This window comes from Scleropages formosus, chromosome 10 (genome assembly GCF_900964775.1).
Source record: "Scleropages formosus chromosome 10, fSclFor1.1, whole genome shotgun sequence".
Classification (NCBI taxonomy): domain Eukaryota; kingdom Metazoa; phylum Chordata; class Actinopteri; order Osteoglossiformes; family Osteoglossidae; genus Scleropages; species Scleropages formosus.
Window position 1 is genome coordinate 29936652 of NC_041815.1, and position 25527 is coordinate 29962178.

Below are 25527 nucleotides of genomic sequence, written 5' to 3' on the forward strand. Positions count from 1 at the left end.
TGCTGCTCAGCTTCACCCATAGTGTGAGAGTGACGGAGAGAGTGCGTGTTCCACCGATGCATCGATGAGTGACCCAGTGTAAGTCACCATGGTGAATAAGGTGTGTGGGCTGATAACACTACATGGTATCCATTGTAAGTTGCTTTGGAGAAAAGCATCTGTTAAGTGAATAAATGTAAAAGCCTGCGGTGAACAAATGGCTCTCCCTCCACACCCTTTAGTCCACCTGTGTTCAAGTGTTTCAATAATCCTGTAGAGATGGATCAATTTCTCCTTTCAGCAGCTGAGTTTCTGCACTAGGAACCAGTGCTAAATTGAATAGATGATACATAAAGTTGGACTCATGTCTCAGTCCTGGTGGACTTTGGTGGACATCAGATAACCAGCAAAATGGTCAAAAAGGTTTCTTACTGTATGCAGTGTGACATGTTCATAACATACTACCATTTACCATATTTATTTAAAACGAGACCTCGATATGTATGTCATGCTTTCATTTATCCCCAAAAACTGATAAAACAGGATGCTTTCTCTCAGACACATGCTGTGTTTAGATCACATTTTATTTAAGCTGAATTCTGTCCTGTACGAAAAACCAACCAAACATCACTAAAGATACTGTAGACACATCTCCATGCTTTTTTTTTTTTTTTTTACAAAAATGTTCCAAAAAAAAAATGTGTATGATACTTGTCACCTTGCAGTTGACTGCACCATCGTTTTCTACAAACAGATTTTTGGCTCTGCATTATTGAACTCATCCTCATTTTAACTGGGGACATCAGAGAGGGAATGGTTTTAAACAGTGAAAAGTTGAGCACTGAGCCTCAATCAGCATCAGTATTTGCGTTTAGCTTTTCCAAGTTAATCATCAGATGATATAATCGAGGATCAGTACTCATTGGGGGACCAGTCAACCTCCTGCCATGGACCAGGCCCCGTGGCCCCTTGAGGAGGATGGAGCCATCGGAGCTCCTCAAGGCCATAGGGGTTGGCCTCGGCCAACTTCCCGAGCAGCTCCCAGCAACCTGATTGCTGACCTGCAGGGTCCTACTTCAGAGATGATGTTCGGGGGAAGAAGGAGAAAGGGACATTGTGTGGTGTGTTTAAAAGGCCTCTGTTATAGAGACAGGGGAGTGGCAGGAGGCATCCTAGGCATCATAGTTGGGGTTTTTGCGCAGAATGACAAAGCCCTCCAGGATGGGCGTGACGGGCAGGTACTCTTCCGTGGCGAGCTCCGCCCTCTCGCCGTGAGCCAGCAGCACTGGGGTCGTGTGAGTCTGGAAGCCTGTGATGGCTTTGGGTTTCCCAGCCTGGCCGACCACATCCACTGCCTGTACGCAGACATATACTGTTCTTTAGCTTGTGCACGTGCACACACACGCAACCTGTCCTTGTGGAAAACAAGGCACACGAGCAGTCTCACCTGTCCCACTCGGACGGACACGGGGAGGGGCCGCAGCTCCTCGTCGAAGGTGACGAGCATGCGAGGCTGCATTGCGGCCACCAAGCTGTACAGCACATAGTGGGACTTCCCCAGGATTACTATGGTACAGAGGAGCACAGAGACTTTGTGTGAGAGTCCACATCAGCAGCGCTCAGGACAGGAAAACACTGGTGTCGCAAAGAGAGACACTCACTGTTTTTGACATCCAGGAAGGACACAAGGACGGTGAGCAGGCCAGCCACTGCCACCTGGCTCAGAAGCTGCCGGTCACTGTGGTAGGGGCACAAGGTGAGAGTGCCTTTGCCCAGGTGAGTGAGGCCCTGTAGGTACAGCACAAGGCACTTAACGACAATCCAGTGCACTGCCCCGACCCCCCCAACGTTTCACGGCCGAGCTGCTCGAATCGTACCTGTGCAAGCCGCACCATGAACAGGTTGTTGGGGTCCTTTGCGTGGTATTGCGCGAGCTGCCGGAGCATCGCAGCAAGTCTCGCATTGTTGGTGCCTGTAAGAGCGCAGTAAGATGGGAGAGCAGCACAGGTCAGCGCCACAGGGGAACTCTGAGTAAGTGCAGGTGCCAGGAGCAGGACACAACGGAGTATCTCTCAGTTTAACACAAGGCATAATAAACAGTGACACTCACCGCTGCCCACCACACCCATAGCGAAGATGGAGTTGTAGGAGACCTCAGGGTCGGCATCATGGGAGAACTTGCTCAGAGTATCCAGGATGTTGAGGCGTGGGTTCGAGACAGAGATAAGGGCAAGTGCCAGAGGCACAGCTCGGCGAAGGGTGGGCTCCCCGTAGCGCAGCTGAACAGGACAAGCACGGCTCCAATTACACATGAGCAACAGGTTCACACACACAGACACACCGAGCATTGCGGTGCGGGGAGGTGTGGGAACTGACCAGATGTCCAAATGTCCGCAGAGCCATCTCTGAGCCAATCTCTTCCCCCATAGCGATGAGCGCGATACCCAGCACAGCCACCCCCTGCCAAGGGAGACACCACTTTATTTACCCCACAGACGTGGTGCTTCCAGGTGACCAACCTTCCAGGGGTGTGGTGGATGCGATGCCTACCTGGTGGGAGCCCATGTCTGCTGTGCTCTCCTTGTCCTTGTCCTTCTTCTCCTTGTCCTTCTTCTCCTTCTTGTCCTTGTCTTCCTCCTTGTCCTTGGTGTCATAGTGCTCACTGCAGATGTGCAGCAGCTGTTGTACCTTCAGTACATTTCCTGAGCCTGGAAGAACAAGGGTGAGAGTGAGGCACTCAACCTGGGAACCAAACATCCACATAAACAGTTGTTTCCACGACAACCCTAACCTGCATATGCACATATGTCCACCAGGGTGTTGGCAAAGCTTCGGAAAGGCTCCGGAACCACCTGTAGAGCAGCTAGCGTAGTCTCGATGGCCTCACCTTTACCTGAGGACAGAGCGGGGGAGGACCAGAGAGCTTAAGACAGCTGGTAGCACAGTGCTCTGCTCCTCTGAACCCAAAGGTCACAGGTTTGAGTCCCACTTCCAGCTGTAATAACCTTAAGGGTACTTACCTTAAATTGCTCCAGTAAAAAAAAAAAAAAAAAAACCACTGCGCTGCCATGTAAATGGATAAATAATGGTAAGTAGCTAACTTTATAAGTTGCTCTGGAGAAAAGTGTCAGATAAATGAATAAATGTAAAAGACAGTAGGACCACATTAGTTAAGGGTCAAGGGCTCCGTTCTTACCAGTTCTACATATTTCAGATGCTACATTTACTTATGGATTTTTAATGTATATTACTTATGTATTTCAGTCTGAAATGTAGGTCACTTTGAAAAAGAAAAAAAAAAAAAGTGTCTGCTAAATGAATAAATATAAATGGAATGTAAATATATTTACTTACCTGATGCTATTCTCCAGAATAACTTTTAGTGATCTACCCATTTATACAGCAGTGTCATTTTTACTGTATTAATTCAGGGTAAGTACCACAATCAAGGGTACTGTAGCAGGTGGTGGGATGTCAGCCTGGGTCTCATGAGTCCAAAGGCAGCAGCTGATCACTACATAACCTGCTGCCCCTTATTAAAACATTGTGAGACTTCATAATAGACATTACTGTTTTTTTTTTTAGAAACTATTTAATCATGAGAAAGGTGTGTTTCTAGTGTTACACCACACAGGACTACCTTCTGACTGTGTTTAGTTTTTAATAGTGAGGAGGCAAAGTCCAAGGCCCATGTGTCACCCATTCTCCTTACCCAAGTGGTTCAATCCCAGGCCCAGGGGCAGCCAGCGGGCATACGTGTCCTTCAGCTCCTGTTCTGACTTCTCCATGATGGTCTGCACGATGGTGGAGGTGACATCCCCATTGCAGGAACCCACAGAGATCATTCCACAGGCAAGCGCCGTCACACCCACTACCTGCGTTCATATCGAAGGGTGGAGAGCACTGAGCTGTCTTTCTGGGTCTCTGCACAGCGCCGTGGGTTCCACCAGGTTGCCAACAATCACAGTTTCTGTAAGCAACCTGCTCTACCCACCTCCATGCTGGACTTGGAATCCCCCATGACTGGAAGCAGGAGAGAGAGGACATCCTCTCGGTTAGAGCCAGCGTAGGCCAGGCCCAGCCTGTGGGGAGGCCAAGAGTCAGAGAGAGAAAGACACACCCCCTCCAGAAGGCAACCTAGAGTGACCTTCCAGCAGCCCTGGGCCACGGTCCGCACGCCTTGATGGTCGGCTCACCCGAAGATGGCTCCAATCCTCATGATGTTGCTGTTATGCAGGACGTAGTCAGAGAGCAGCGCGAGGGCAGGGTCACACTCATTCCTCACGCCCGAGTTCACGATGCCACAGGCCAACAGAGCACCAGACTGCAGGGGACAGAACATATCACCAGAGAGCCCTGGGAAACCTGGACCGCAGTTCAGCTCAGGTCTAAGAGCTGGTGTGGGAGAAGCGCACCTTGATGTAGTCCTCGGTAGAATACAGGTACTTATCGATCTGGGTCAGACCACCGTCCACATCCCACAGCAGCACCATCCCAAGGGAGGCAGCTGCGCTCAGCATGCCTGAAAACAGAAACACACACACACAAAAATCACCAGCTTTGCTCTCTCAAACTAACCTCAGTTTTACCACGTCAGTATACAACGGTGTGTGTGGTGGGGGGTGCGTAGTAAAGCATGCATCACACACCATGATCCTTGTTCTTGTAAAGCCACTTGTTCCCATCGTCTGTCAGCAGCTTGTCCTGCCCAAAAGCAGCATTCACAAAGCCGTTGACAAAGGAGGAGGCCAGGTTCATGCGGGCAGAGTCCACCTGGGAGCCGCTGCCTCCGAACCCTGGAGACAACCCGGAGTAGGAATGGTCAGAGGGCCGAGAGAAAAGCTTCTCAAAACGAGGCCCTGGAATTATTTTCTTAACAGGAACTTACTGTTGTTTTCTAAATGGGTTTTGTAGATATCATCAGGGACTTTGGGCTCCATGATGTCCAACTTTAGAAAGGAATGCAGAAAGGAAAATGGTTGTGATGAGAGCAAAGTCCACCGAGATTGACATCCTATTAACTTTACCAACATTCCTTTCACCCCACACACCTCTCTGGCCAGGGCCAGGAAGTTGCTGTTGAGCTGGACGTTGGACATGATCTCTGTGAGGTCCTCATAATCCTCAACATCCTCGCTGAGCTCCAGGAACATGCCATGTCTGCCAAGCATGTAGGCCATCTGCTTTTGGATGATGCTGCAGGAAAAAGACATCCCTTTTGAAAAGTAGTGTAAAAATACAGTGAAAATGATGGTGTGTGTGTGTGTGTGTGTGTGTGTGTGTGTGAGAGAGAGAGAGAAAGAAAAAGCTAGAATGCAGTTCCCTTTCCAAGGAGGTTTTGCTAAACACGAGAGGCTGCAGGCAGCGTAGCTACAACACACAACAACAACAACCCATATTGATTAAACACACCTCTACTGATGTGCTCTTCTTGTGTGGTCTTATCTCACACCTCTACAGACAAGACAGACAAATATTGGACTCTCTGCACAGGCAAGCAGTGATTGGTGCCTCACTGAATGTGGAAGCCTCTCGAGTGACTGAAATTACCGAAACAACTGAAATGAGCCTTGGAACTCGAAGGGACAGATTAGCAAATTCAGTCAATGGCAGTAAAAGGTTGTTCTGATCTCAGTCATGATCCAATCAGAGCAGTTTTAATTTGTGAATATAATTTGTAATTTGTGAATCTCATCAAGTCGTAAACAGACAGATTCACCATCCGTATTACCGTTTTACATCTGTGTACTCAGGATCCTCATGCTGCGCACATTCCAGTGGCAAATGTTCATATGTACAAACATTTTTCCATTTATTTGCATTTTCACTTTTCTTTCCCCCTCCTTCCAAAATGAGGTTTTTGCCAAGGCCAGGGCACCTCAAGAGTATTAACTGACTGGCTTCCACCGTCTCCAGTTCTAATTCCGCTGTCCTTCATTGACAGCAATCAATAACAGGACGTCGAACGTTGCACAAGTTCATGGGATTTGTGAAGACTTTTGTCACTCGTTTTAAATTATTTTACATTAATGTTGTAGCATTAAAAAAATTCATTAGAGCTTTCATCCAAGACCTTTATAGAAACTCATACTTCAAGGTATGTCTCCATTATTACAGTTTCATTGACTGAACAGATAGTAAAGCAAACTGAAAGCGGCCAAATGCTGGCAAATGTTACACATCATTTCAAGTTTCCAGTATAGTCTGTGCATCCTACAATAAATGAGCAGTTAAAGTCGTACAGCAAATTTTAAAATTGATAAGAGGTTTTTACAGAGTGAAGTCCATGACTAAATGGAAAGATGCATGTGATGTAAATGTAAACTGAGTTGCAAAAAGACCTCCAGTCACATGAGTATGCATGCAAGACTGTAGAGTGCCAGCAGATCCCACAATGTAGTGCATCTCACATTCTCTCACACAGCTGTTTGAGGTAATTTTCAAATGCACTTTCAGCTTATCATGCTGGACCAGATAAATTAAGATTTGGACCAATTAAAAATAACAAGTATTACCTGTGGATCTGGTGCACGAAAAATGGATACAGGGAGACCTAATAACAATGGACCACTGTTGATTACATCTCCACATTGTTGTGAGCTAACTCTGTCCTTCTGGTTAAAAACCTATATTATTCTGGTGACAGAATTCAGCTGTTATACTGGGAGAGATTTGTCAGGGGAGTGTGTGTGTGTGTGTGTGTGTGTGTGTGTGTGTGTGTGTGTGTGTGCGCGCGCATGATTGTGTGAGAAGTCTGAACGTGATTTTGGACACCGAGAGATTCGGGTACAGCAGGCTACTCACATATCCTTGCAGGAGGTAAAGATGTCCTCCACCAGCTCAACGTCATTCAGCATCAGCGCCAGACGCAGTGCCTCTGGGTAGCGACCGAACTTGCGGAAGATGTTGAGGGCGCACTTGAGCAGTGCTATGTTCTCTGGCTCGGGGACATAGCTCACACAGCTGGAAGCCGCAGGGGCATTAAAGAGTTTTCTGGTTACCTGACACTTATCCTAAACAGATTACCCCTTTTCACCCATTTACATTTTGGGGAATATTTTTTACAGCAGTAGGAAAGAGTGGGGCTTGAACAAACAACCACTGGGTTACAAGTAAATATTCTTGCCTACATTGTTACCTGCTGTGCCACCTTCTGGATGAAATCAGCTGCACGTTCACTTAAGTTCGTCTGCTTGCTTGCAACTGTTGAATGGGCTCGGTTTTGGACTTGACGGTGGGCAGACACACTCACCTGGTCAGGTAGAGGCACACCTTGGCGTAGGCATTCTCGTCAATGTACTGCTCCAGCATGTCAAGGCGTTCGATCTCCATCAGCAGGTCGCAGGCTTCATGTTCTGCGTTGTGAGCCATGTTGTAGGGCACTATCTCCTTTACGAGCTTCAGCAGCACCTCCTGCTGGGCCTTGTCACTCTCCTCTACTTCCTGCCACTCCTTGGCCACCTCCCCTGCCAGGTGCCTGGTGCAGGAAGCAAAAGGCTGAAGATCAGCGCACTGCACAGTTAAACGTGTGCGTACGAGATACATTCTCCACGTGCAAGCCATGCGTACCTGACGTATTCGTGGCCCCAGGATGCCAGCTCCTCCTGCGACCCCAGCAGACGATACTTCAGGCACTCTCGGTCGCCGCTCATTGTCATGGCGAGCACCGACACCACATCTGCACAGAACCTCTGACCAGAGAAATGATGCAAAGGAGCAGTCAGAACCAGAAGGACAGAGCTTGAGCTCCCATCGCACCACAACAGGCACCAGTAACAGAGACACAAGGACACCAACTGCTGTGTGTTCCCTTAGGATGATGAGATGGCTAAGGTACCCCCACCTCCATTTTTAGAGGTCTGCAGGTAGAATCAGGAAGACAGGACTCTTTTCCTAGATGTTACTTCACCCTGCGGAGGGGTCACTTCTTTCAAATATGATTAATAATTAAAGTAGAAACAAGAAATGATATCTGAAGCAGTAAAAAAAAAAAAAAAAAAAAAAAAAAAAAGAGCACCACACAGTCCTTTATTTGCTTATTTCTAAGCTGTGCACAGCCCGTGACACTGCAGGCACAGACTCTAGAGGTTCTATCAAGGCAGTTCACCAGCTGAACTAACCCCAGCTCAAAGGTACCATCCAGCAGAGTAGATTACAGTACTGTGTATCCCAGGCACATCAGCACCACACAAACAGATGTTTTCATTCACATCCAGCACTGTGATCAAAAAGTGTTCTGACCTTGAATGTGATCACATCAGCCAGCTCATCTTACATACAAGTAATGGGTGGTGTACAGTTTGGAGCCACTTCTGTGCACCCAAAGGGCCCCCCATAACCCAAATGGTTCAAATCCCAATTCATTTTGTTGTGCCCATAATCAATGTATTTACCCTGAAAATATACATTAAAAATTACCAAGCTGCCTACATTTCTAAATTGTTATACACAGCTTGGCGTACAAACCTAAAATAGTAAATTGCTTTAAAGAAAAGCTTCACATTAAGTATAAAAATATTTTGCAGCTCATAGAACTAAGTTAAGTTCAGCAGTTACTTTTATGGTTGGCACCCTTACTTTTAATTGTTGCTTGCAATGTGGTACTAAGGGTCATATTACTACTGTAACATTATTACTTGGATTTTTTTTAAGCCGATGCCTTTATGGGAAGCAATTTAGAATATCTGACCCACTTATGCAGCTGGGCATTTTAACTGGAGCAATTCAGGCTCAGTACGTGACAAGGGAGCTACAGCACGAATGGGCCAGTGCACCAACTGGTACTCCAACTTGTCTGACCTCACAGGAAGAAACACTATTTGCCTTTATGTATGTGTAACAACTTCTGTCAACGGAAAGGCACCGACACATTCTGTGTCTGATTTCGGCACTTTTCACGATGAAACAATGTTGAGAAAGGTGCGCTGGACCAGTTCCATGTCAGGGTAAATGTCTAATGGGACTGTCCACCGTAAGGACAATGGTGCTCACAGAGCTCTGGACACACCAGTGTACCACAGCAGGACTCACCTTGTTGTCCCCTGGCGCCATGCCCTCGTAGATCTCCTTCAGCTTGGTGTAGTGCGGACGCAGGAACTTGAGTGGCTTTGGCACCGACGTCATCGAGGTGGTGGAGGAACGGATGTGGCGTCGCAGCTCCTCCAAAGCGGGTCGATACAGGGAGGTGTCATCCTCCTGAGGCCCAGGGAGGGGCAGACATGGAGGAAGGCAGGGACTGTTAGTGGTCTCCCTAAGTTTTGCCCTGTGCACCAGTGCAGTGTGGACTTCCAGTGTTCCCACAGGCCAAAAAGGAATCTCCGCAGCGATACTCACACTCAGTCTCTCCACCATCATCTCAAGCTCCTCCTGAAGCTGCTTGTCTTCTTCAGACTGAACAGAAAATAAATGCAGTAAGTATATAGTACAGACTTTGTCCAAATGTGACTAGCAATCTCTGTGTAGCAGGTGAGTCTGCAAGTTAATGTGACAATGACCAGCTTGTCAGTTTCTCTCTCAATAAAGCAATTCACTGTATTTTACCTTATTTAAGTGCCTATTACACAGAGCCACTTTCAGAGAGACATCTGTCAAACAGAACAGTTCACACTCTTTCCACTTCTGACACGAGTGGGACGGTTGAGAAATGAGTTAAACATGATCACACATCTTCTCTCTCACACCCTGCGGCCCCAAGCTGAATGCACATAAACCATTACACAGTGCATTCACCAACTGTAATATGCAGACACACTGGTGCAGCTGATTAATAATGTTAGCTGTCTTTGATCATCATCATGTAGATGCTACTGATCATTAGGTATCCACTGTGTTCATCATCATGCAGGTGCTAGTTGACACTACCAATATTAACTACCTAGATTATAATCCAGTGTTCATCATTCAGAAGCGAGTTATCCCTAACTACCCATTGATTATGTGTACTCGATGGGACAGCTGTCATCACGTACGTTGCCTTCGCTTCGATTTCGTTCTTAGGTCGCAGGTTCGAATCCCACCACCTCCAGCCCACTTGAGCAAAGTTTACCCTGAACTGCCCCAGCAAAATTACCCAACAACTATGGATAAGTAACTGGAGGAAAGCGTCAGCTAGCCTAATGAGTAAATGTACAGGCGAGTGACTAGCCTAGTAGCTACAGCTAATGAGAACTGGTAGGCTGCACCTGCTGGTGGTGGTGGTGGTGAGTTAGCTGCTCACCGTAGCGTTACTTTTAGCTGCGGAAACACGTATTTATAGCTGAAGCAAAGGAATAGGAGAGCAATGAATGAGAATGTGGCTCGTCTAGCCTCCCATCGACATTTCCAAGAGTGTGTGTGCGGTATTTCGGACGCGTTGGACGCGCTGCTCGCACTCGGCCTGCTCCGCCGCCTGTGTGTGTCACACAGTGACTCAGTGAATTCCTCCTCCTGCTGCTGCCGCCGCTTCAGCCGCACACGACGCGACGCGGCACAGCCTCTCACCAGCTCCTGCTCCTCTTTCTTTTCCTTGTCCTTGTCCTTGTCCTTCCCCGCGGGCTGCTGGCCCTTCTCCTCCATCTTTTCCGGCTGTTTCTTCTCCTTGTTTTTCGCCTCCTCCATGGTTGCAGCTCCGTCCGTCTCTCAGCGATAGCGAAATCGAGGCGCCGGCGGAGCCTACGGAACCCCTGAGGGGACAAACCTGTGAGATCACGCGCGCTCTACGGTAGCCGAGCGCAGACAAACTTCTTCAAAGTCCTCGCTATGTGAACTATGATTAAAACGATTATTTTTCAATTCCACAGAACTTTATTGAATAAAATCACTAATATCTTATTTTGTCACAAAAAATTAATTTGTGGAAAAAACATAGAGATACTTTATGAAATAAAACTACTTTTAAAGTCTGCGAACATTGCTGGTGGTTCAGAACATTAATTTAAAAAGCTTAATATGAATAAAAAAAGATACTTTTTTTGTAATGACACGTTTACACTTTTGCTTAAGGAAATTTTTACTACTAGTACTTTTAGTTGAGTATTTTTTTGAGTACGTGACCCAAATGTGATTACAGTATTGTTAGATTAGAAATTGTTTTAATTTCTATCTCAGCCTTCTGCCGCCTCAGAGCCTTCTGGACACAAGAACAAACAGAGTGTTTCGTTCCAAATTCTCCTCAAGTTTACTGTATGTTCACAAAGAATGATTATATACTATTTGCAGAACAAAGAAATAAGTTCTCATTGATTGGCTTAGAAAGTGAGTCGAGGTCTAGGGACAAGACTAATAATATTAAACAACAGAAAACTGTAACTGGTTATACACGATAGGGAAGCTATACGGAGGATAATATCATGTGATATTTCAGTCGACTCCGTTCGCCCTTGAGCACAAAGAGAGAAAAGTAAAAACAACAAGAACTTCATTCTTGCACGCACATGATCTAACAGGTGACTGACGAGAAAGAAACCGACACATACGGGAACTTGCAGTATCCAGTACTTTACTTCAGTTCGCCTACAGTGTGTTTAGTTTACATTATTAGTTCATCCGACACATACTTGTGAGAAATAAACGGCTCTCGTGTCTTTCTCCACCTCTATTTCCCTGTCCTCCTCCTGTTCTTCTGGTGTGTGTGTGTCACTACTACGATACCACTGCACTAGCGCGCCGCGAGTCCGTCGGTCTTGAATGTGTGCGCATGCGTTCTGCGGAAGTCCACGTGTCGGTTCCCTCGCGCTGTCATAGGCAGCGGCTCCAGACGGCTCGCGCTCATCGTATCCAACATGGCGCAGGGAGAAGTGGTTCCGCCGCAGCCTCTCGCTTTTCAGCCGTATTTGGAGTCTCTCCTGGCGGAGCTGCGGGCTCAGGAGCCGGCCGTCGTGCTCGGGGTGGCGGTCGCCGTCGTCGTGGTCATTCTGACCATAGGTGGGTGTTTGGGGGAGGCCTGAGTGCTGTCGGGGGCTAAACGGGGGCCAGACTCTGAGGTGGGATAACTGTAACTTATTCTTAAACTATTTAAATTATATAAATAAATGGCTGGCGTATAGGGTTCAGAACTTTTGGTGGGACTTCTCACATGACTTGGATAAGAAAGCTTAACTTGAGATGTGAGGAAGAACAGTGGCTCCTTGATGACAGCTGCGTGTGCGTGTGCGTGTGCGTGTGCGTGTGCGTGTGCGTGTGCGTGTGCGTGTGCGTGTGCGTGTGCCAGTGTTTCTACACGCTTTCCTGGGCAAGAAGTCCACGAGGAGTGCGGTGCTGCTGATCGGACTGTGTGACTCCGGGAAAACGCTCCTCTTCAGCAGGGTACGTGTGTAATCGCCCTCTGAAAAAGTGTCACTTGCATTTTTTTCGTCTCATTTCACCACATAGATAGTCAGTTCTGCTATTAAATTGCTACATTTCTGTGAAACACTGCTAATTGACATAACAAATTTCCATTTCTTTGGGAAAATGGGTTCAGGGACAGTGTTTATGAAATAGTCTCCTACTGACTTTTGACAGCACACCCAAAATTAGATTTGTTTGTAGGTTTTCCAGTGTCTGTTGCAAATAAATAACAAAGCATATGAAATAAAGAATATGCAGTTTGTGACACTTATTGGATACTGTAGTAATGTAACATATCGCCAGCTGTCTGTCTTATCTGTTTGTCTGTTTGTCTTATGTCTTTGTTCTGTGCACCATGTGAGAAGAGCTCTCTATAAAAATAAACTGCATTGAATTGTTTAGTTTCTGTCAAAGCATTTTATTTCATCCAGCTTCTGTTCCAGCACTGGACCTTTCTTACACCATCTCCACCGGGACCAGCAGAGCACTTCTTCACACTCGCATTGCTTTGGCCGGCTGTGTTTAACTGATGAAAATGAGTCCCAAAATGCAACAGATGCATAGTATGAATTAGAATTTTTTTTCAGCAGAATTTCCAGATCGCACTCACACATCTGTGTCCAGTGCCCTGTGTTCCTGTTCTTCTTAGTTTCGTTATAGTCAGATCACGTCATGATGACAGGACAGGAACAGAACTTAACTGTAACCAGTTAGATCTGTATCAAAGCAGTAGGTAAACGCACATGCCTCTGTGGATGAATGAAGTATTCATTTGTTCGTTCGTTCCAGGAAAACCAACCACGTTCTCCACTCTCCTGTGCCGTACGTCTGGCACTCGCATTCTCTCCTGTCTCCACTTTGTTGTCATTATCGGTCACTTTCGGTGCTGTTTGCATTCACCTCAGTGTTTTCTCTCCAGCTTCTGTGTGGAAAGTACAAGAGAACTCAGACGTCCATCACGGAGAGTAGCGCCCTGTACAGGACGAAGGGTGACAGGGTAGGAGGACGAGCAACGCTTGTACGCTTCTCTGTGTTTGCAGGCTTTTCCTTGATCAGCTGTGAGTGATGATGTTTCTTTGACTTCAGGGAACTGCGTGGACTCTCTGTGACCTCCCCGGCCATGAAAGCCTGCGTCCACAGTACATTGAAAAGTTTAAATTGGCGGCACGGTAAGGCTTGGCCCTCCACGTGGGGACAAGGGACAGTGATGGATCAGAGAGGGGTTCTCCTCATTGAGGGAGGGAAGTTGCAGTGCCGCTGTCTGAATCGTTAACAATCCATGCACTACATCGGTCAGCAGTCACTCTGTAGGGAGAAAGTGTGTGTAAAGGTGGTGCTGGGGGCTCATGCCCAGTTATCTCTTTGCAGGGCCATTGTGTTTGTGGTGGACAGTGCCATCTTCCAGAAGGAGGTGCGTGATGTGGCGGAGCTGCTGTACTCCCTGCTGACGGACACTGTGGTGGTGAAGAACGCTCCCGCGCTGCTGGTGGCTTGCAACAAGCAGGGTAGGACAGCCGGGGCCCTGTCTCGTGGGGCTAGGTGTGCCATATGCAAAAAGAAGAGTGTAAGCAGTGGAGAAGTGTGTGATGGGTATGTGCTCCGTCCCCTGCAGACGTCACCATGGCAAAGTCAGCCAAACTGATTCAGCAGCAGCTGGAGAAGGAGCTGTGAGTATCCCAAGTCACACATTTGCTCCATGGACCCAAATGTTCTTGATCTGAGTTTCCCATCTATGTCGCTGTCACAGGAACACCCTTCGAGTGACGCGTTCCGCAGCTCTGAGTGCCCAGGATGGGTCACCGGGGGGCACCACTGTCCACCTGGGCAAGAAGGGCAAGGACTTTGAGTTCTCTCAGTTGCCCATGCGGATGGAGTTTGTGGAGTGCAGTGCTCGTGGCAACAAGGGCGAGGAGGGCGATGCTGACATTGCGGACCTGGAGACGTGTCTGGCCAAGCTGGCCTGACGGGAGGGGCAGTGTGTCGAACTTGAGTTACAGCACCTCAAGGTGTTTGTGGGTCGCACATGCTCAGTGTGTAGGTAACATTGGAAACTGATGAAAAAGGCTGTAAAACATGGAAGTGTTTCCTCAGAAAAGGCATTTTTTCTTTTTAATTTTAATGGCAAGCAGACACACTGACTCTGTCTGTGTGAGAGGATGTCTGGTATTTGAATATTTTACCCTGAACAGGCTACGTATCTTTAATGTGATGCAACTTGCTGTAAATGTTGTTATTCATAGTTGCTGAGTCCAAACAGGAGCTTTAATAAACATGTACCATGCAGTAAATTCTGAATGTTGTTACTTTAAGAACAGCTGCCAGTTCTAAGAACAGACGTATAATTAAAAGTATGAAGCTGTTACAAATAGGAATAACATTTCAGATTGTGTGCTGCTGTATGATTGCTGTGAGGGATTGTGTTCAATACCCACTGACACACACAACTCAAGTGTCAATGGGGGGGTGGGGGTGGTTCGTGTTCTCCTGTTGAAAAGTATTATCAGAATGTGTTCATCTGGATGTTCTTCAGGGTGCACCTGGCACTGAGAGCCTTAACTGCGCTGCTTCTGCCACTGTGTGAGTGCAGTTTTGTCTGAATACAATTTAAAGGTTTTTCTCATCGATTTTAAAGTCTGATTCATTCCTTGTCCTTCAGTATTTCTACAGAAACTGTCACTTGTTGCTCCTATTATACGGTAGAAATCTGATCGTATGAAAAGGGGTCTAACGGATATGCAGCAGAGCTAGCTGTAAAGGGTGTAAATGTGCTGCTCTTCATCTGTTTGTAAACTGCACTTTGACTATTAAAATGCTGTTCTTGCAACAGATTACTTGTGAGCAGAAACAGGTTCTTACATTTACTGTAAGATCAAAATTTGTGAATTTTTTTTCAGCTGAAGTCAGACGAGTTGTTAGCAAAATGACAAAAGTCAACAGTAATACGTAATGCTTTATTTCACAAGCAAATGTTGATGAACAGAACATGTAGCTTGACTTCACCTGAGCTCAGCTGTGCCCACTGAGAGGCGCGAGTTGGCTGAGCTGGTAGTAGGTAAGCTCCGCTGGCCTCCTTGCTGTAGCTAAGGCAGGAGCAGCACCGCTCTATCTTCCTGAAAGAGGGGAGGGAGGAGGGAACGTGGTCTTCTCACACAACTGTGCCCCCACAGGAAGGTGATGAGACTGAGGGCTGCGGTGGAAACTCGGACAGCACAATGTGCATCCAGAGAAGCACCCAAGACCCATCTCGCCCCTGACCTCACGCTGTGCTTCTCTAGATGCATGCTGGCTCAGACGGGACATGTCAAAGAACAGGTCAAGCTGGGCAATAACCTTGTCTCACACTGATTGGTAAATGTTGGCTGCCAATGAACTCCATCATCCCTAAACAAGCAGCACAAGCTGGATGTGTTTGTTCATTCAAACATAAAAGGTAAGACTGCTATCAACATCCCCAAAGTGACTGTTTTATCCAAAGTCCAAACACGCACGCACGCACGCACCCAGCGAGCCCTAGAAGGGCTGACTGCCTGAGTCCTTGTGTGAGATGCCTGAGAGGGAGTACACAGTGATTGCACTGCCCTGATCAGCCACCAGGAGGCAGGGTTCACCTTTCAGCAAAGCCGGACACAACCAGTTCACCTTGTCCCCGTGGCTGAAGCGCAGTCGGGGCCCAGTGTCCTTCCCTGGGCTCAATGTGTGTCCTGTCTCAGCAGCAGAGGCTCCCTCTTCCACCCCCTGCCCCAGCTTGTCTGCGGGGACCTGGGCTTTGGGCTTGACGGGGCGCTTTCCCCTGTGTCTCCTGCTGGGGGCCGCTTCTCCGCCCTTGCTTTCGCCCCCTGTGCTGCCCAGAGCCCAGCTAACATCCCACAGCGCCACCTGCGAGTCGTTGCCCCCGGTGGCCAGCCAGTAGGGGTGTGACAGGAAGCTGAGGAAGTGGGTCTGGGACACGCCCTGGGAATGGGTCCGAAGGGAGACGTGGCGCTCCACACGGGACCCGGCGCCCACCTGCAGCAGGTGCACGCGTCCGTCCTCTGCGCCGCAGGCCACCACGTTCCCGCAGGTTGCCACGGAGACGCAGTGCGCCAGCGGGGGATTCAGAAGCTGGCCGGATGACTGCACGCTACCCTCCTCTTCTTCTTCCTCAGCGAAGTCCTGTAGGTTTGCTGTCCACAGGGGGCGGGCTTTCTGCAGGCTCCACAGCATCACCTGTGATTGAACAAGCAGACGGGTCAGTCAGGGGGTCAGCGTCGAGGTCATGTGACCAGATGCCACAATTTAGGCGGACATGCGACAGAATAGAATACACGAGGCTGCGGCGACCTTCCCGCTTGCCGCTTTGCACGTCTCACCTGCATGTCCAGCCCTGCGGACACGAGGCTGTGCGGCCGCCGCGGACGGAAGGCCACCGAGGAGCAGATGTTGGTGTGTCTGCGCAGGGTCCTCGTCACCTTCCCGCTCGCCAACTCCACCACCCGCACGGCACCCGAGTCGTCGGCGGCAGCCATCAGCGCTCCCGTCTCGTTCGGCGACAGCCAGTTGATCTCGTCGGCACCGACGCGCAGTTCCTCGGCGGGGCCCTTCAGGCTCCGGGGGTCCAGGGCGCTGACGGCCTCGCCGTGCGACACGTAGAGCGCGTTCGGCGACACGGGCGAGAACACGGCGCACGTCACGTCCTCCCCTCCGCGCAGCCGCGCCGTGCCCAGCGGCGTGCCGTCGGGCGCCCACAGCGCCACCTCTCCGGCCTCGCCCCCGGAGGCGAGCGGCCCCCCGGGGTCCCCCGAGACCCCCACGCAGAGCACGGCTGCAGAGTGGCCCCCGGACCACTGCCTCGCCATGCTGTCTGGACAGGACGGCGCGCGCGCACACAAGCGGAGGACAGAAAGAGTTTTCACTGATACAGTAATAGGAGAGTAATACTACAGTACAGCGGGTACACTGGAGTAAACCTGTACCGCCATTATGGCTGTAAAGGAAACAGCAGCATGATGTGATCATCAGCTCATAGTTTTCACGGGGGAAAAGGGTTAAAGGGCCCTTCAACTAACCAAACAGTGAATGATGAGGTAACAGTGTGAACTACGGTAAACTGTGGTAAACAACAGTAACAGTGCATTAGGGTCCGGTAAATAAGGTAAACAGTACGGTACCTGGCTGTATCTGCCGTCACACTCCACAGTCCAACTGGTACAACCTTCTGTTCCGGCCGGGACTAGTAATAGTAGTGAGCTGGACAGATAAACACGACTGAGTGACTGACACACACTGTGACTAACTAGCTACTAGCAGCAAACGCCTGACTGACTCGTCTACGGTCTAGAACCGCTGTTAGTTACGCGACTAAACTACTACTAGTCTAGACGGACCGCTCGACTCGAGTCGCTCTCGAGTCTCAGTTCGTCACGAGACAAACACACCCTCGTGCCCAGCTGTACCCCCCGCCCCCCGCGAGGTTTGCGCGGTAAGAGAAGCTCCTCGTAGCGAACTCACCGTTTCGCACGTGCCAGCAGCGGCCGTCGTCTCGAGACAGGCTGGTGGCGCGTCGTGATGACGTCAGAGGAGCCCGCTTCGCGTTCCGGCTCTTCCGCTCCAGTTTCCTAATTTGAAGCAAATTAAATTGCGAAGCGAGTGTTCGTGTGCGCTGTAGCGCGAAGGAAGAACGAAAGACTGAAAGTAAAGTAAAATGAAATAAAATGTAATGAAACAGACAGAGAAGTGGAGCTGAGACGTGTCTGAAGGCCTTACGCCGCCTTCTCCGCCTCACTGCCGAGGACCCTGCGAATCCTCTTGCTGTCGACAAAAAAACGTGCCCTTTGACCTCAAACCCCTCTCTGTGGTCCCGGTGTGAGCCCCGCTTCTCTTTGGCTCCTCTCCTTGCCGAGAGCGGTAACCAATGGCGACGAACGGAACCGCCGGACCCGCTTGTGGCGCCGAGAAATTAAGTCGCGACCCAAAACCCGTTCACTCGCTCGCTACCGTCAACAGGCATTCCCAGCGGGACTCGCGGGGGTCCGGAGCCCATCCCGGTGCGGCGGCTCCTCGGACCGCTCGGGGGACCCCCCTGGACTGGACCCTCGGTCCGCGATCGGGGGTGCCGCGGTAGGCCCGGGATTCAAACCCAGGCCCCGCGAGCGAGCGCACGGCCAGGGCTCCGACCGCTACGCCCCCTGCCGCTCGAGAGCAGCAGAGAAAAACACCTTTCACCTGTGTGACCAGGGGCCGTGCGCGCTGCAACAAAAGTGTTTACAAAGCCTTCCACTGGCTTTTGTGTGACGAGCCACTGCAGCAAAAGTGCTTCTGCTCTTCACAATGGCTTCGCCAGCTGTTGCTCGGCAACACGGTTCTGCAGCGCTCTCTCACTCTTTCTCTTTCTCTCTTTCTCTCTCTCTCTCTTTCTCGCTCTCTCGCACTCCCTTTCTCTCTCACTCTCTCCCTCTCGTTCTTTCTCGCTCCCTCTCACTTTCTCGCCCCCCCCAACTCTTTCCCTCTCTCATCCCTCCCTGGAACACGAGTGCTGGACGCGCAATGGTCCACTGCTCCGGCTCCGTGGGCCGACACGCTGCACGGCACCTGGATCTGCTCAAAGGGGTCCCATACACACACACACACACACACGTGCACTGACACTCTTTCATTGTCCGTCCTGCTCTTCCACCAGTCGGACGCTGTAAGTATCCCTCTGCTTCCATTTAAGACCTTATTTGTGTGTCTCCTGAAGAGTAAATTTACCACGTTGACTGTGAACATGACTGTGTTTCAGCATCTGTCGTGTGTGTGTGTGAGACGCTTTGCACTGTGAATCTTGCTGCATGTCCAGTGAACGCTCACACACACACACACACACACACACACACACCTGAATCCCGGGCACACGAACCCACAGCAGCGGTCAGCAGCCTGGCCTGCAGAGCACATGTAGAACAGGCAGAAAGTTCTGCACAGCGGGAGGTGGGGTCGCGCTCCAGTCCCTCCCTGCTGCTGCGCCCCGTGGACTCGTCCCTGTGGACGGCGCTCAGAAGAGAAGCCTTTCTGACAGCGAGCCCAGAGAGACGGAGAGGACGGCGGTCCAACGGTTCACCTGTCCAACAAGCAGTCGGTTTCATGTCCGTCTCATCCTGTATTTCTGCGCATTAATCGCTGTTTATGTGTTCTGCTGGTTCATCAGCGAATGGGTTCTACACATGGGCTCCAGGGACCCCCTGCAGGGCTGTGGATGGGCTACAGGGGTCCATGTAGTGCAGCTGTGCTTTGAAACTAACACTGTCCAACCAAATAACAGTTAAATAGAAATGCTACAAATAAATTCTAAGACGAAACACTGAAATACTAATTTCAATGGGTTTTTATGATTTTTTTCATTTCATTGCTGTTTCATAATAAACTAGATTTTTTGCAATATGATTATCATATTGTTGTCGCTGTGTGACATAACTGTATGTGAAAGTAGTACTTCTGAGGGCAATAAATGAAAACATGTACAAGTAAAAGAAATCCTTTAAATACCGTGTTTTGCCATAAAGGTGGACTAAATATGAGAGGAAAGGAGGAAGTGCGTTACAGAAATTCTATGTGTCTCATTAATGATTCCCGAAATCGAGGGTAACATCCTTTCTGCTCTCTATTTCGGTTCCTTTAGTTCAACTTCCTTTATGTGTTGCTGCGCTGCGTTACAGCACCCGGGCCGCCTGGGCATAGGTTCGAATCCGGCTTGGACTCTGTGAACTTTGCATGTTCTCCCCATGGATTTCCTCTAGGTGCTCTGGTTTCCTCCCGCAAAGCAAAGATGCCATTTTTGTGTATGTGTGTGTGAGTAACTACCTTGTGATGGACCGGTGTGCCATACAGGGTGTAACCAGCCTTGTGCCCTGCGTTTCTAGGACAGACTCTGGACCACCTGATTTGGACAAGTGGTTAATTGATTGTGTGTGTGTGCGTTTGTACTTAGAGAGAAGCAGAAGCTCCGCAAGAGGAACATAGACACAAAGACACAGCGAGATACACAGGTTCGCACGCACACAGAGACGCAGACAGATACACACTCGAGAGCCATGGCGTCCCCGTACTTCCCGGCGCGCGCGGTGCTCTTCCAGAAGGAGCCCAGTGGGGTGACGTACCGCGTTCCGGCCCTTGTCTACCTGCCCGGCTCCTCCTGCTTCCTGGCGTTCTGCGAAGAGCGGCTGAGTCCGGCTGACGCCCAGGCCAATCTCCTGGTGATGCGCAGGGGCTCCTACCGCCGTGGCCACGTGGAGGTGAGCGATGGGCGGGGCTTCAGCTCACACACACAGACCCCCCGTTGTCACACACAAGTGCCGCTGGATTTATTGCTCTCTTTATTTACTGTAACTGTTTGCTTTTGTCCGTGTTATCTCACTCAGTTGTTGTTCCATATAATGAATGTGTGTCATTTGCATTGTGGGAGATGTGTGATACTGTGACTAGAAGTGTGTGTTCAGGGCAGAGAGCTGTATAAAGTCACAAGTTGTACTCCACTGCATTACACACAAAAACATTTCTGTTTGTCTCGTTTTTGCACAAAATTCCATGCAAATTTTTTCCTTATTTTTCCCACAGGTGTTTTTTCCCAGTTTTTAAAAAGCGACGTTTGCTGTAACATTTCGCTCCTGTGTTGTTCGCAGTGGGAGGCCATGAAGGTGCTGCCGTCTGCACGGCTCCAGGGTCACAGGTCCATGAACCCGTGTCCCGTGTACGACGAGTTCACCAGCACCGTCTTCCTCTTCTTCATCGCCGTCCTCGGCAAGACGCCAGAGTCCTTCCAGCTGATCACGGGCAAAAACGTGACCCGCCTGTGCTTCGTGTCCAGCGTCGACCAGGGGGACACCTGGAGCACCGTCACCGACCTCACCGAGAACGTCATTGGGGACACCATTAAGGGTGGGGCTCACGGGTGGGTGGGGGTGGGTGCGAGCATGCGTGTGTGTATCTGCGTGCGTGTGTTTTTGCCGCAGCTGCTGTGCTGTTCCTGTCCCCGTCCCCCGCCGCAATGCCACCGGTCTCCTTTGTCCCAGCAGAGTGGGCCACCTTTGCCCTCGGACCCGGACACGGCATCCAGCTCAAGTCCGGCCGGCTGCTGGTGCCAGCGTATGCCTACCACATCGACTGCAGGGAGTGCTTCGGGCGCCTCTGCGTCACCACGCCCCACTCCTTTTGCTTCCACAGCGACACACACGGCCGCACCTGGCGCTTCGGGGAGGCGGTGCCGGCACTGGAGAGCGTCGAGTGCCAGATGGTCTCCGTTGACCAGGAGGATGGCACCAACGTGCTCTACTGCAACGCGCGCAGCCCCCTTGGCTGTCGGGTCCAGGCGCTCAGCTTGGACGATGGGGCCGTCTTCCAGGATGGACAGCTGGTGCAAAAACTGGTGGAGCCACCGCACGGTTGTCACGGCAGCGTGATTGGCTTCCCAGCGCCCATCCGCCTGCCCGGCAGGGCTCAGACTGCTCCTGGTACCACCCAGAAATTCCTCACCCCCACCTGGGTGGTCTACTCCCACCCCACGTGGCCCAACACCCGCAGGGACCTCGGCGTGCACCTGAGCCCCTTCCCCCGTGACCCGGACAGCTGGTCCGAGCCGTGGGTCATTTACAAAGGCCCCAGCGCCTACTCGGACCTGGCCTGCATTGAGCCGCCGTCCCCGGGCTCCGCCTTCGGCACCGTCTTCGCCTGCCTCTATGAGAGCGGCACGAGGACAGCGTACGACGAGATATCCTTCAGCACGTTCACGCTCTACGAGCTCCTGGACAACATCCCCCAGCGCACACCAGCCTCGGGGCGGGAGAGCGCGCCCTGCGGACTCTGCAGCGTCTCCTAGTGGTGGAGCGTGGAAGTGCAGTTTGCCAGCTGCGGAACCCGTCCACCTCTTTCCTCTTGGCGGGCCTCTTTTTGCAAAATAAAAGTGCAAAAGATGCCATTGCACTGACAAATTGTGTTCATTGAGTTGTCTATAGTACTAATAATATTTTTTGGAAAAAGCAAAATTTGCACAGAATAATACACCTGCGAATTGTCCTCCTGTTTACAATGCAAATGATATGTGAGTATGATTTGGTGAAGTTACAGATGTCGTAACACTAATAGGATGTAATTTCTTCACCTCTCATTATCAGAATCAGAACGAGCTTCATTGCCAAGTATGTTCACACATACAAGGAATTTGTCTTGGTGACAGAAACTTCCACAGCACAGACAGAATGACAGTGACAAGACACTGATGAGAAGATAGAATATGTGAATAAAGGATAAAAATATATAAAAATATAAAGTACCCAATATACAAAAATGGACACTAGACATATGTATGTACAGGTATGTTCTATACAAATGCAAGGGAATGTGAGTAAGAGATGTGATGTGATAAATAGTTCTAATTATAAATATAAATAGCGTTGTGTATTGCACTGGTTTACTCTCTAGGGGAGAGATTTAGCTGTTCATGAGGTAGATGGCCTAAGGAAAGAAACTTTTCTTGTTCCTGGCTGTCCTGGTGCTCGGTGCTCTGTAGCGCCGGCCAGATGGCAAGGGTTCGAAGAGGAAGTGGCCTGGATGTGAGGGGTCTAGAATGATTTTGCTAGCCCTTTTACTGACTCTGGACGAGTACAGTTCTCTGAGAGCTGGGGGGGATGTGCCGATGATTCTTCCAGCAGTCCGAACTATCTGCTGTAATCTTCTGCTGTCTGATTTCGTAGCTGAGCCGAACCAGACAGTTATAGAGGTGCAGAGGACAGACTCGATGACTGCGAAGTAGAATTGCATCAGTAGCTCCTGTGGCAGGTTGAACTTCCTCAGCTGGCGAAGGAAGTACAACCTCTGCTGGGCCTTCTTCACAGTGGACTCTATGTGGAACTCCCACTTCAGGTCCTGTGAGATGGTGGTGCCCAGGAACCTGAATGACTCCACTGTTGCCACAGTGTTGTTCATGATGGTGAGTGGGGATAATGCTGAGGTGTTTCTCCTGAAGTCTACGATCATCTCCACCGTTTTGAGCGTGTTCAGCTCCAGGTTGTTGTGACTGCACCAGAAAGCCTCGTCACCATCCCGGATGAGGCCAATGAGTGTGGTGTCGTCTGCGAACTTCAGGAGCTTGACGGAGGGGTCTTTTGCGGTGCAGTCGTTGGTGTACAGGGAGAAGAGCAGTGGAGAGAGCACACATCCCTGGGGGGCGCCAGTACTGATTGTATGAGTATTGGATGAGAATTTTCCCAGCCTCACTAGCTGCTGCCTGTCTGTCAGGAAGTTGGTGATCCACCGACAGATGGAGGTGGGCACGGAGAGTTGGGTTAATTTGGACAGGAGGAGGTGTGGGATGGTGGTGTTGAAGGCTGAGCTGAAGTCCACGAACAGGATTCTCGCATAAGTCCCTGGTTTGTCCAGATGTTACAGGATGTAGTGCAGTCCCATGTTGACTGCATCATCCACAGACCTGTTTGCTCGGTAAGCAAACTGCAGGAGGTCCAGCAAGGGTCCAGTGATGTCCTTCAGGTAGGCCAACACCAGTTTTTCAAGTGACTTCATGACCACAGACGTTAAGGTGACAGGTCTGTAGTCATTAAGTCCTGTGATTTTGGGTTTCTTTGGGATGGGGATGATGGTGGAGCGTTTGAAGCAGGAAGGAACTTCGCACATCTCCAGTGATCTGTTGAAGATCTTTGTGAAGATAGGGGCCAGCTGGTCAGCACAGGTTTTTAGGCAGGCCGGTGAGACACCGTCTGGGCCTGGTGCTTTCCTTGTCTTCTGTTTGATGAAGACCCGACGCACCTCCTCTTCGCAGATCAAAGGTGCAAGAGGGGGGAAGGTGGGGGTTACTGGAGGTGTTAATTGATGCATGGGGAGGGGGTGTGAGACAGGGTTTTTCAAACCTGAAATAAAACTCATTCAAATCGTCGGCCAGTTGTTGAGTTGACACGGAACTGGGGGATGGTGTCTTGTAATTGGTGATGTCTTTCAGGCCTTTCCACACTGATGCAGGATCGTTGGCTGAAAACTGTTTCTTCAGCTTTTCAGAGTAGTTTCTCTTAGCCATTCTGATCTCCTTTGCCAGTGTGTTTTTGGCCTGTTTATACAAGACTCCGTCCCCGTTCTTGTAGGCGTCTTCTTTGGCCTGACGAAGCTGTCTGAGTTTTGCAGTGAACCACGGTTTGTCATTGTTGTATGTTAAACGAGTCCTGGTAGGGATGCACCTATCCTCACAGAAACTGACATATGATGTTACAGAGTCTGTGAGCTCATCTAGATCGCTAGCAGCAGCCTCAAAAACACTCCAATCGGTGCACTCGAAGCAGGCTTGTAAGTCCTGCTCTGCTTCCCCAGTCCATCTTTTAACAGTCCTTATTACAGGTTTAGCTGATTTCAGTTTCTGCCCGTAGGTCGGTATAAGATGAACGAGACAGTGATCAGAGAGCCCCAAAGCTGCTCGTGGGACAGAGTGATATGCATCCTTTACTGTGGTGTAGCAGTGGTCCAGTATATTACTGTCTCTGGTAGGACATGTAACGTGTTGTCTATATTTTGGCAGCTCACGGGAGAGATTTGCTTTATTAAAGTCCCCGAGAACGATTATAGCAGAGTCCGGGTGTTGTTGCTCTGTGTCAGTGATCTGGTCGCCCAGCTGTTGCAGCGCTGCGTTCACGCACGCTTGCGGTGGAATGTAAACACTTACGAGGATGAACGAGGAAAACTCCCGCGGCGAGTAGAAGGGCTTACAGACTAATCAAGACTAAGAGTGTAAATTAATGTTCATTTCATTGAGGCACTTTGTGCATTTCTGTGTTTATTACTTAACCCTCATAAGGATCCAGTTAGGGGTTAGGGGTGGGGTTCAGGGTTAGGGTTAGGGTTAGGGGTAAACTCCGTCTGACGCTGAACACACAGGACAAATCAGAGGGCCGTTTGAAGGTCACCACGGTGATGCGGTTAACTGTCCTGTTTGGGACTCGTGTTCAATATTAGCGGTCAGCAGGAGAGGGGCGGTCATGCGGCTCCAGCCTGCTGTCCTCACATCGCTCACCGCTGGACTCCCTCGTCTCAGCGATGCAGGAATACAGAAGGCTGTACTCTTATGGGGGGGTAGAGGAGAGGGCACCATTGCAACCCCCCATCGCTCTTCCACACTCTTGGCTCTTTACCTGCGCTTACTGTACCTGAGAGGAACCACAAGGAGACACGACAAATAGCCCTTTACACCCAATAGCGTGAACTTGAGGCGTGACCCGTTTTACATCTTTTCACAGC

At 49.9% G+C, this 25527-nt stretch overlaps 4 protein-coding genes across 5 annotated transcripts; 2 read left to right on the forward strand and 2 right to left on the reverse strand.

The window, feature by feature from the left end:
* Window positions 1-545: 545 nt before the first annotated feature.
* Window positions 546-11600, reverse strand: psmd2 (proteasome 26S subunit ubiquitin receptor, non-ATPase 2). The gene is made up of 22 exons (XM_018748920.1): window positions 11514-11600; window positions 10459-10640; window positions 9313-9369; window positions 9010-9174; window positions 7549-7670; window positions 7232-7456; window positions 6784-6942; window positions 5031-5175; window positions 4868-4928; window positions 4629-4775; window positions 4395-4501; window positions 4176-4303; window positions 3974-4061; window positions 3692-3854; window positions 2771-2872; window positions 2530-2687; window positions 2356-2439; window positions 2090-2258; window positions 1857-1951; window positions 1641-1767; window positions 1427-1545; window positions 546-1334 (listed from the first exon to the last, which is right to left on the reverse strand). Exons 2-22 carry the CDS (start codon window positions 10573-10575, stop codon window positions 1152-1154), a joined length of 2721 nt encoding a protein of 906 aa, XP_018604436.1. The 5' UTR covers window positions 10576-10640; window positions 11514-11600; the 3' UTR covers window positions 546-1151.
* An 88-nt stretch (window positions 11601-11688) lies between these two features.
* srprb (SRP receptor subunit beta) lies at window positions 11689-15113 on the forward strand. Its single transcript, XM_018748529.2, has 7 exons — window positions 11689-11880; window positions 12167-12261; window positions 13205-13282; window positions 13372-13454; window positions 13654-13790; window positions 13898-13952; window positions 14033-15113. Exons 1-7 carry the CDS (start codon window positions 11739-11741, stop codon window positions 14247-14249), a joined length of 807 nt encoding a protein of 268 aa, XP_018604045.1. The 5' UTR covers window positions 11689-11738; the 3' UTR covers window positions 14250-15113.
* Window positions 15114-15243: 130 nt separating this feature from the next.
* Window positions 15244-17829, reverse strand: wdr53 (WD repeat domain 53). 2 transcript variants are annotated; one of them, XM_029255676.1, is made up of 4 exons: window positions 17773-17829; window positions 17433-17511; window positions 16635-17121; window positions 15244-16491 (listed from the first exon to the last, which is right to left on the reverse strand). In XM_029255676.1, the coding sequence occupies exons 3-4, from the start codon at window positions 17118-17120 to the stop codon at window positions 15796-15798; spliced, it is 1182 nt and encodes a 393-aa protein (XP_029111509.1). In that variant the 5' UTR covers window position 17121; window positions 17433-17511; window positions 17773-17829; the 3' UTR covers window positions 15244-15795. The 2 variants fall into 2 exon arrangements, with proteins under 2 accessions (XP_029111509.1, XP_029111508.1); XM_029255675.1 differs by having other exon boundaries at window positions 15245-16491; window positions 16635-17125.
* Window positions 17830-18926: 1097 nt separating this feature from the next.
* Window positions 18927-22111, forward strand: neu4 (sialidase 4). The gene is made up of 5 exons (XM_029255798.1): window positions 18927-18949; window positions 20228-20531; window positions 20919-20965; window positions 21104-21174; window positions 21312-22111. Exons 2-5 carry the CDS (start codon window positions 20331-20333, stop codon window positions 22109-22111), a joined length of 1119 nt encoding a protein of 372 aa, XP_029111631.1. The 5' UTR covers window positions 18927-18949; window positions 20228-20330.
* The last annotated feature ends 3416 nt before the right edge of the window (window positions 22112-25527 follow it).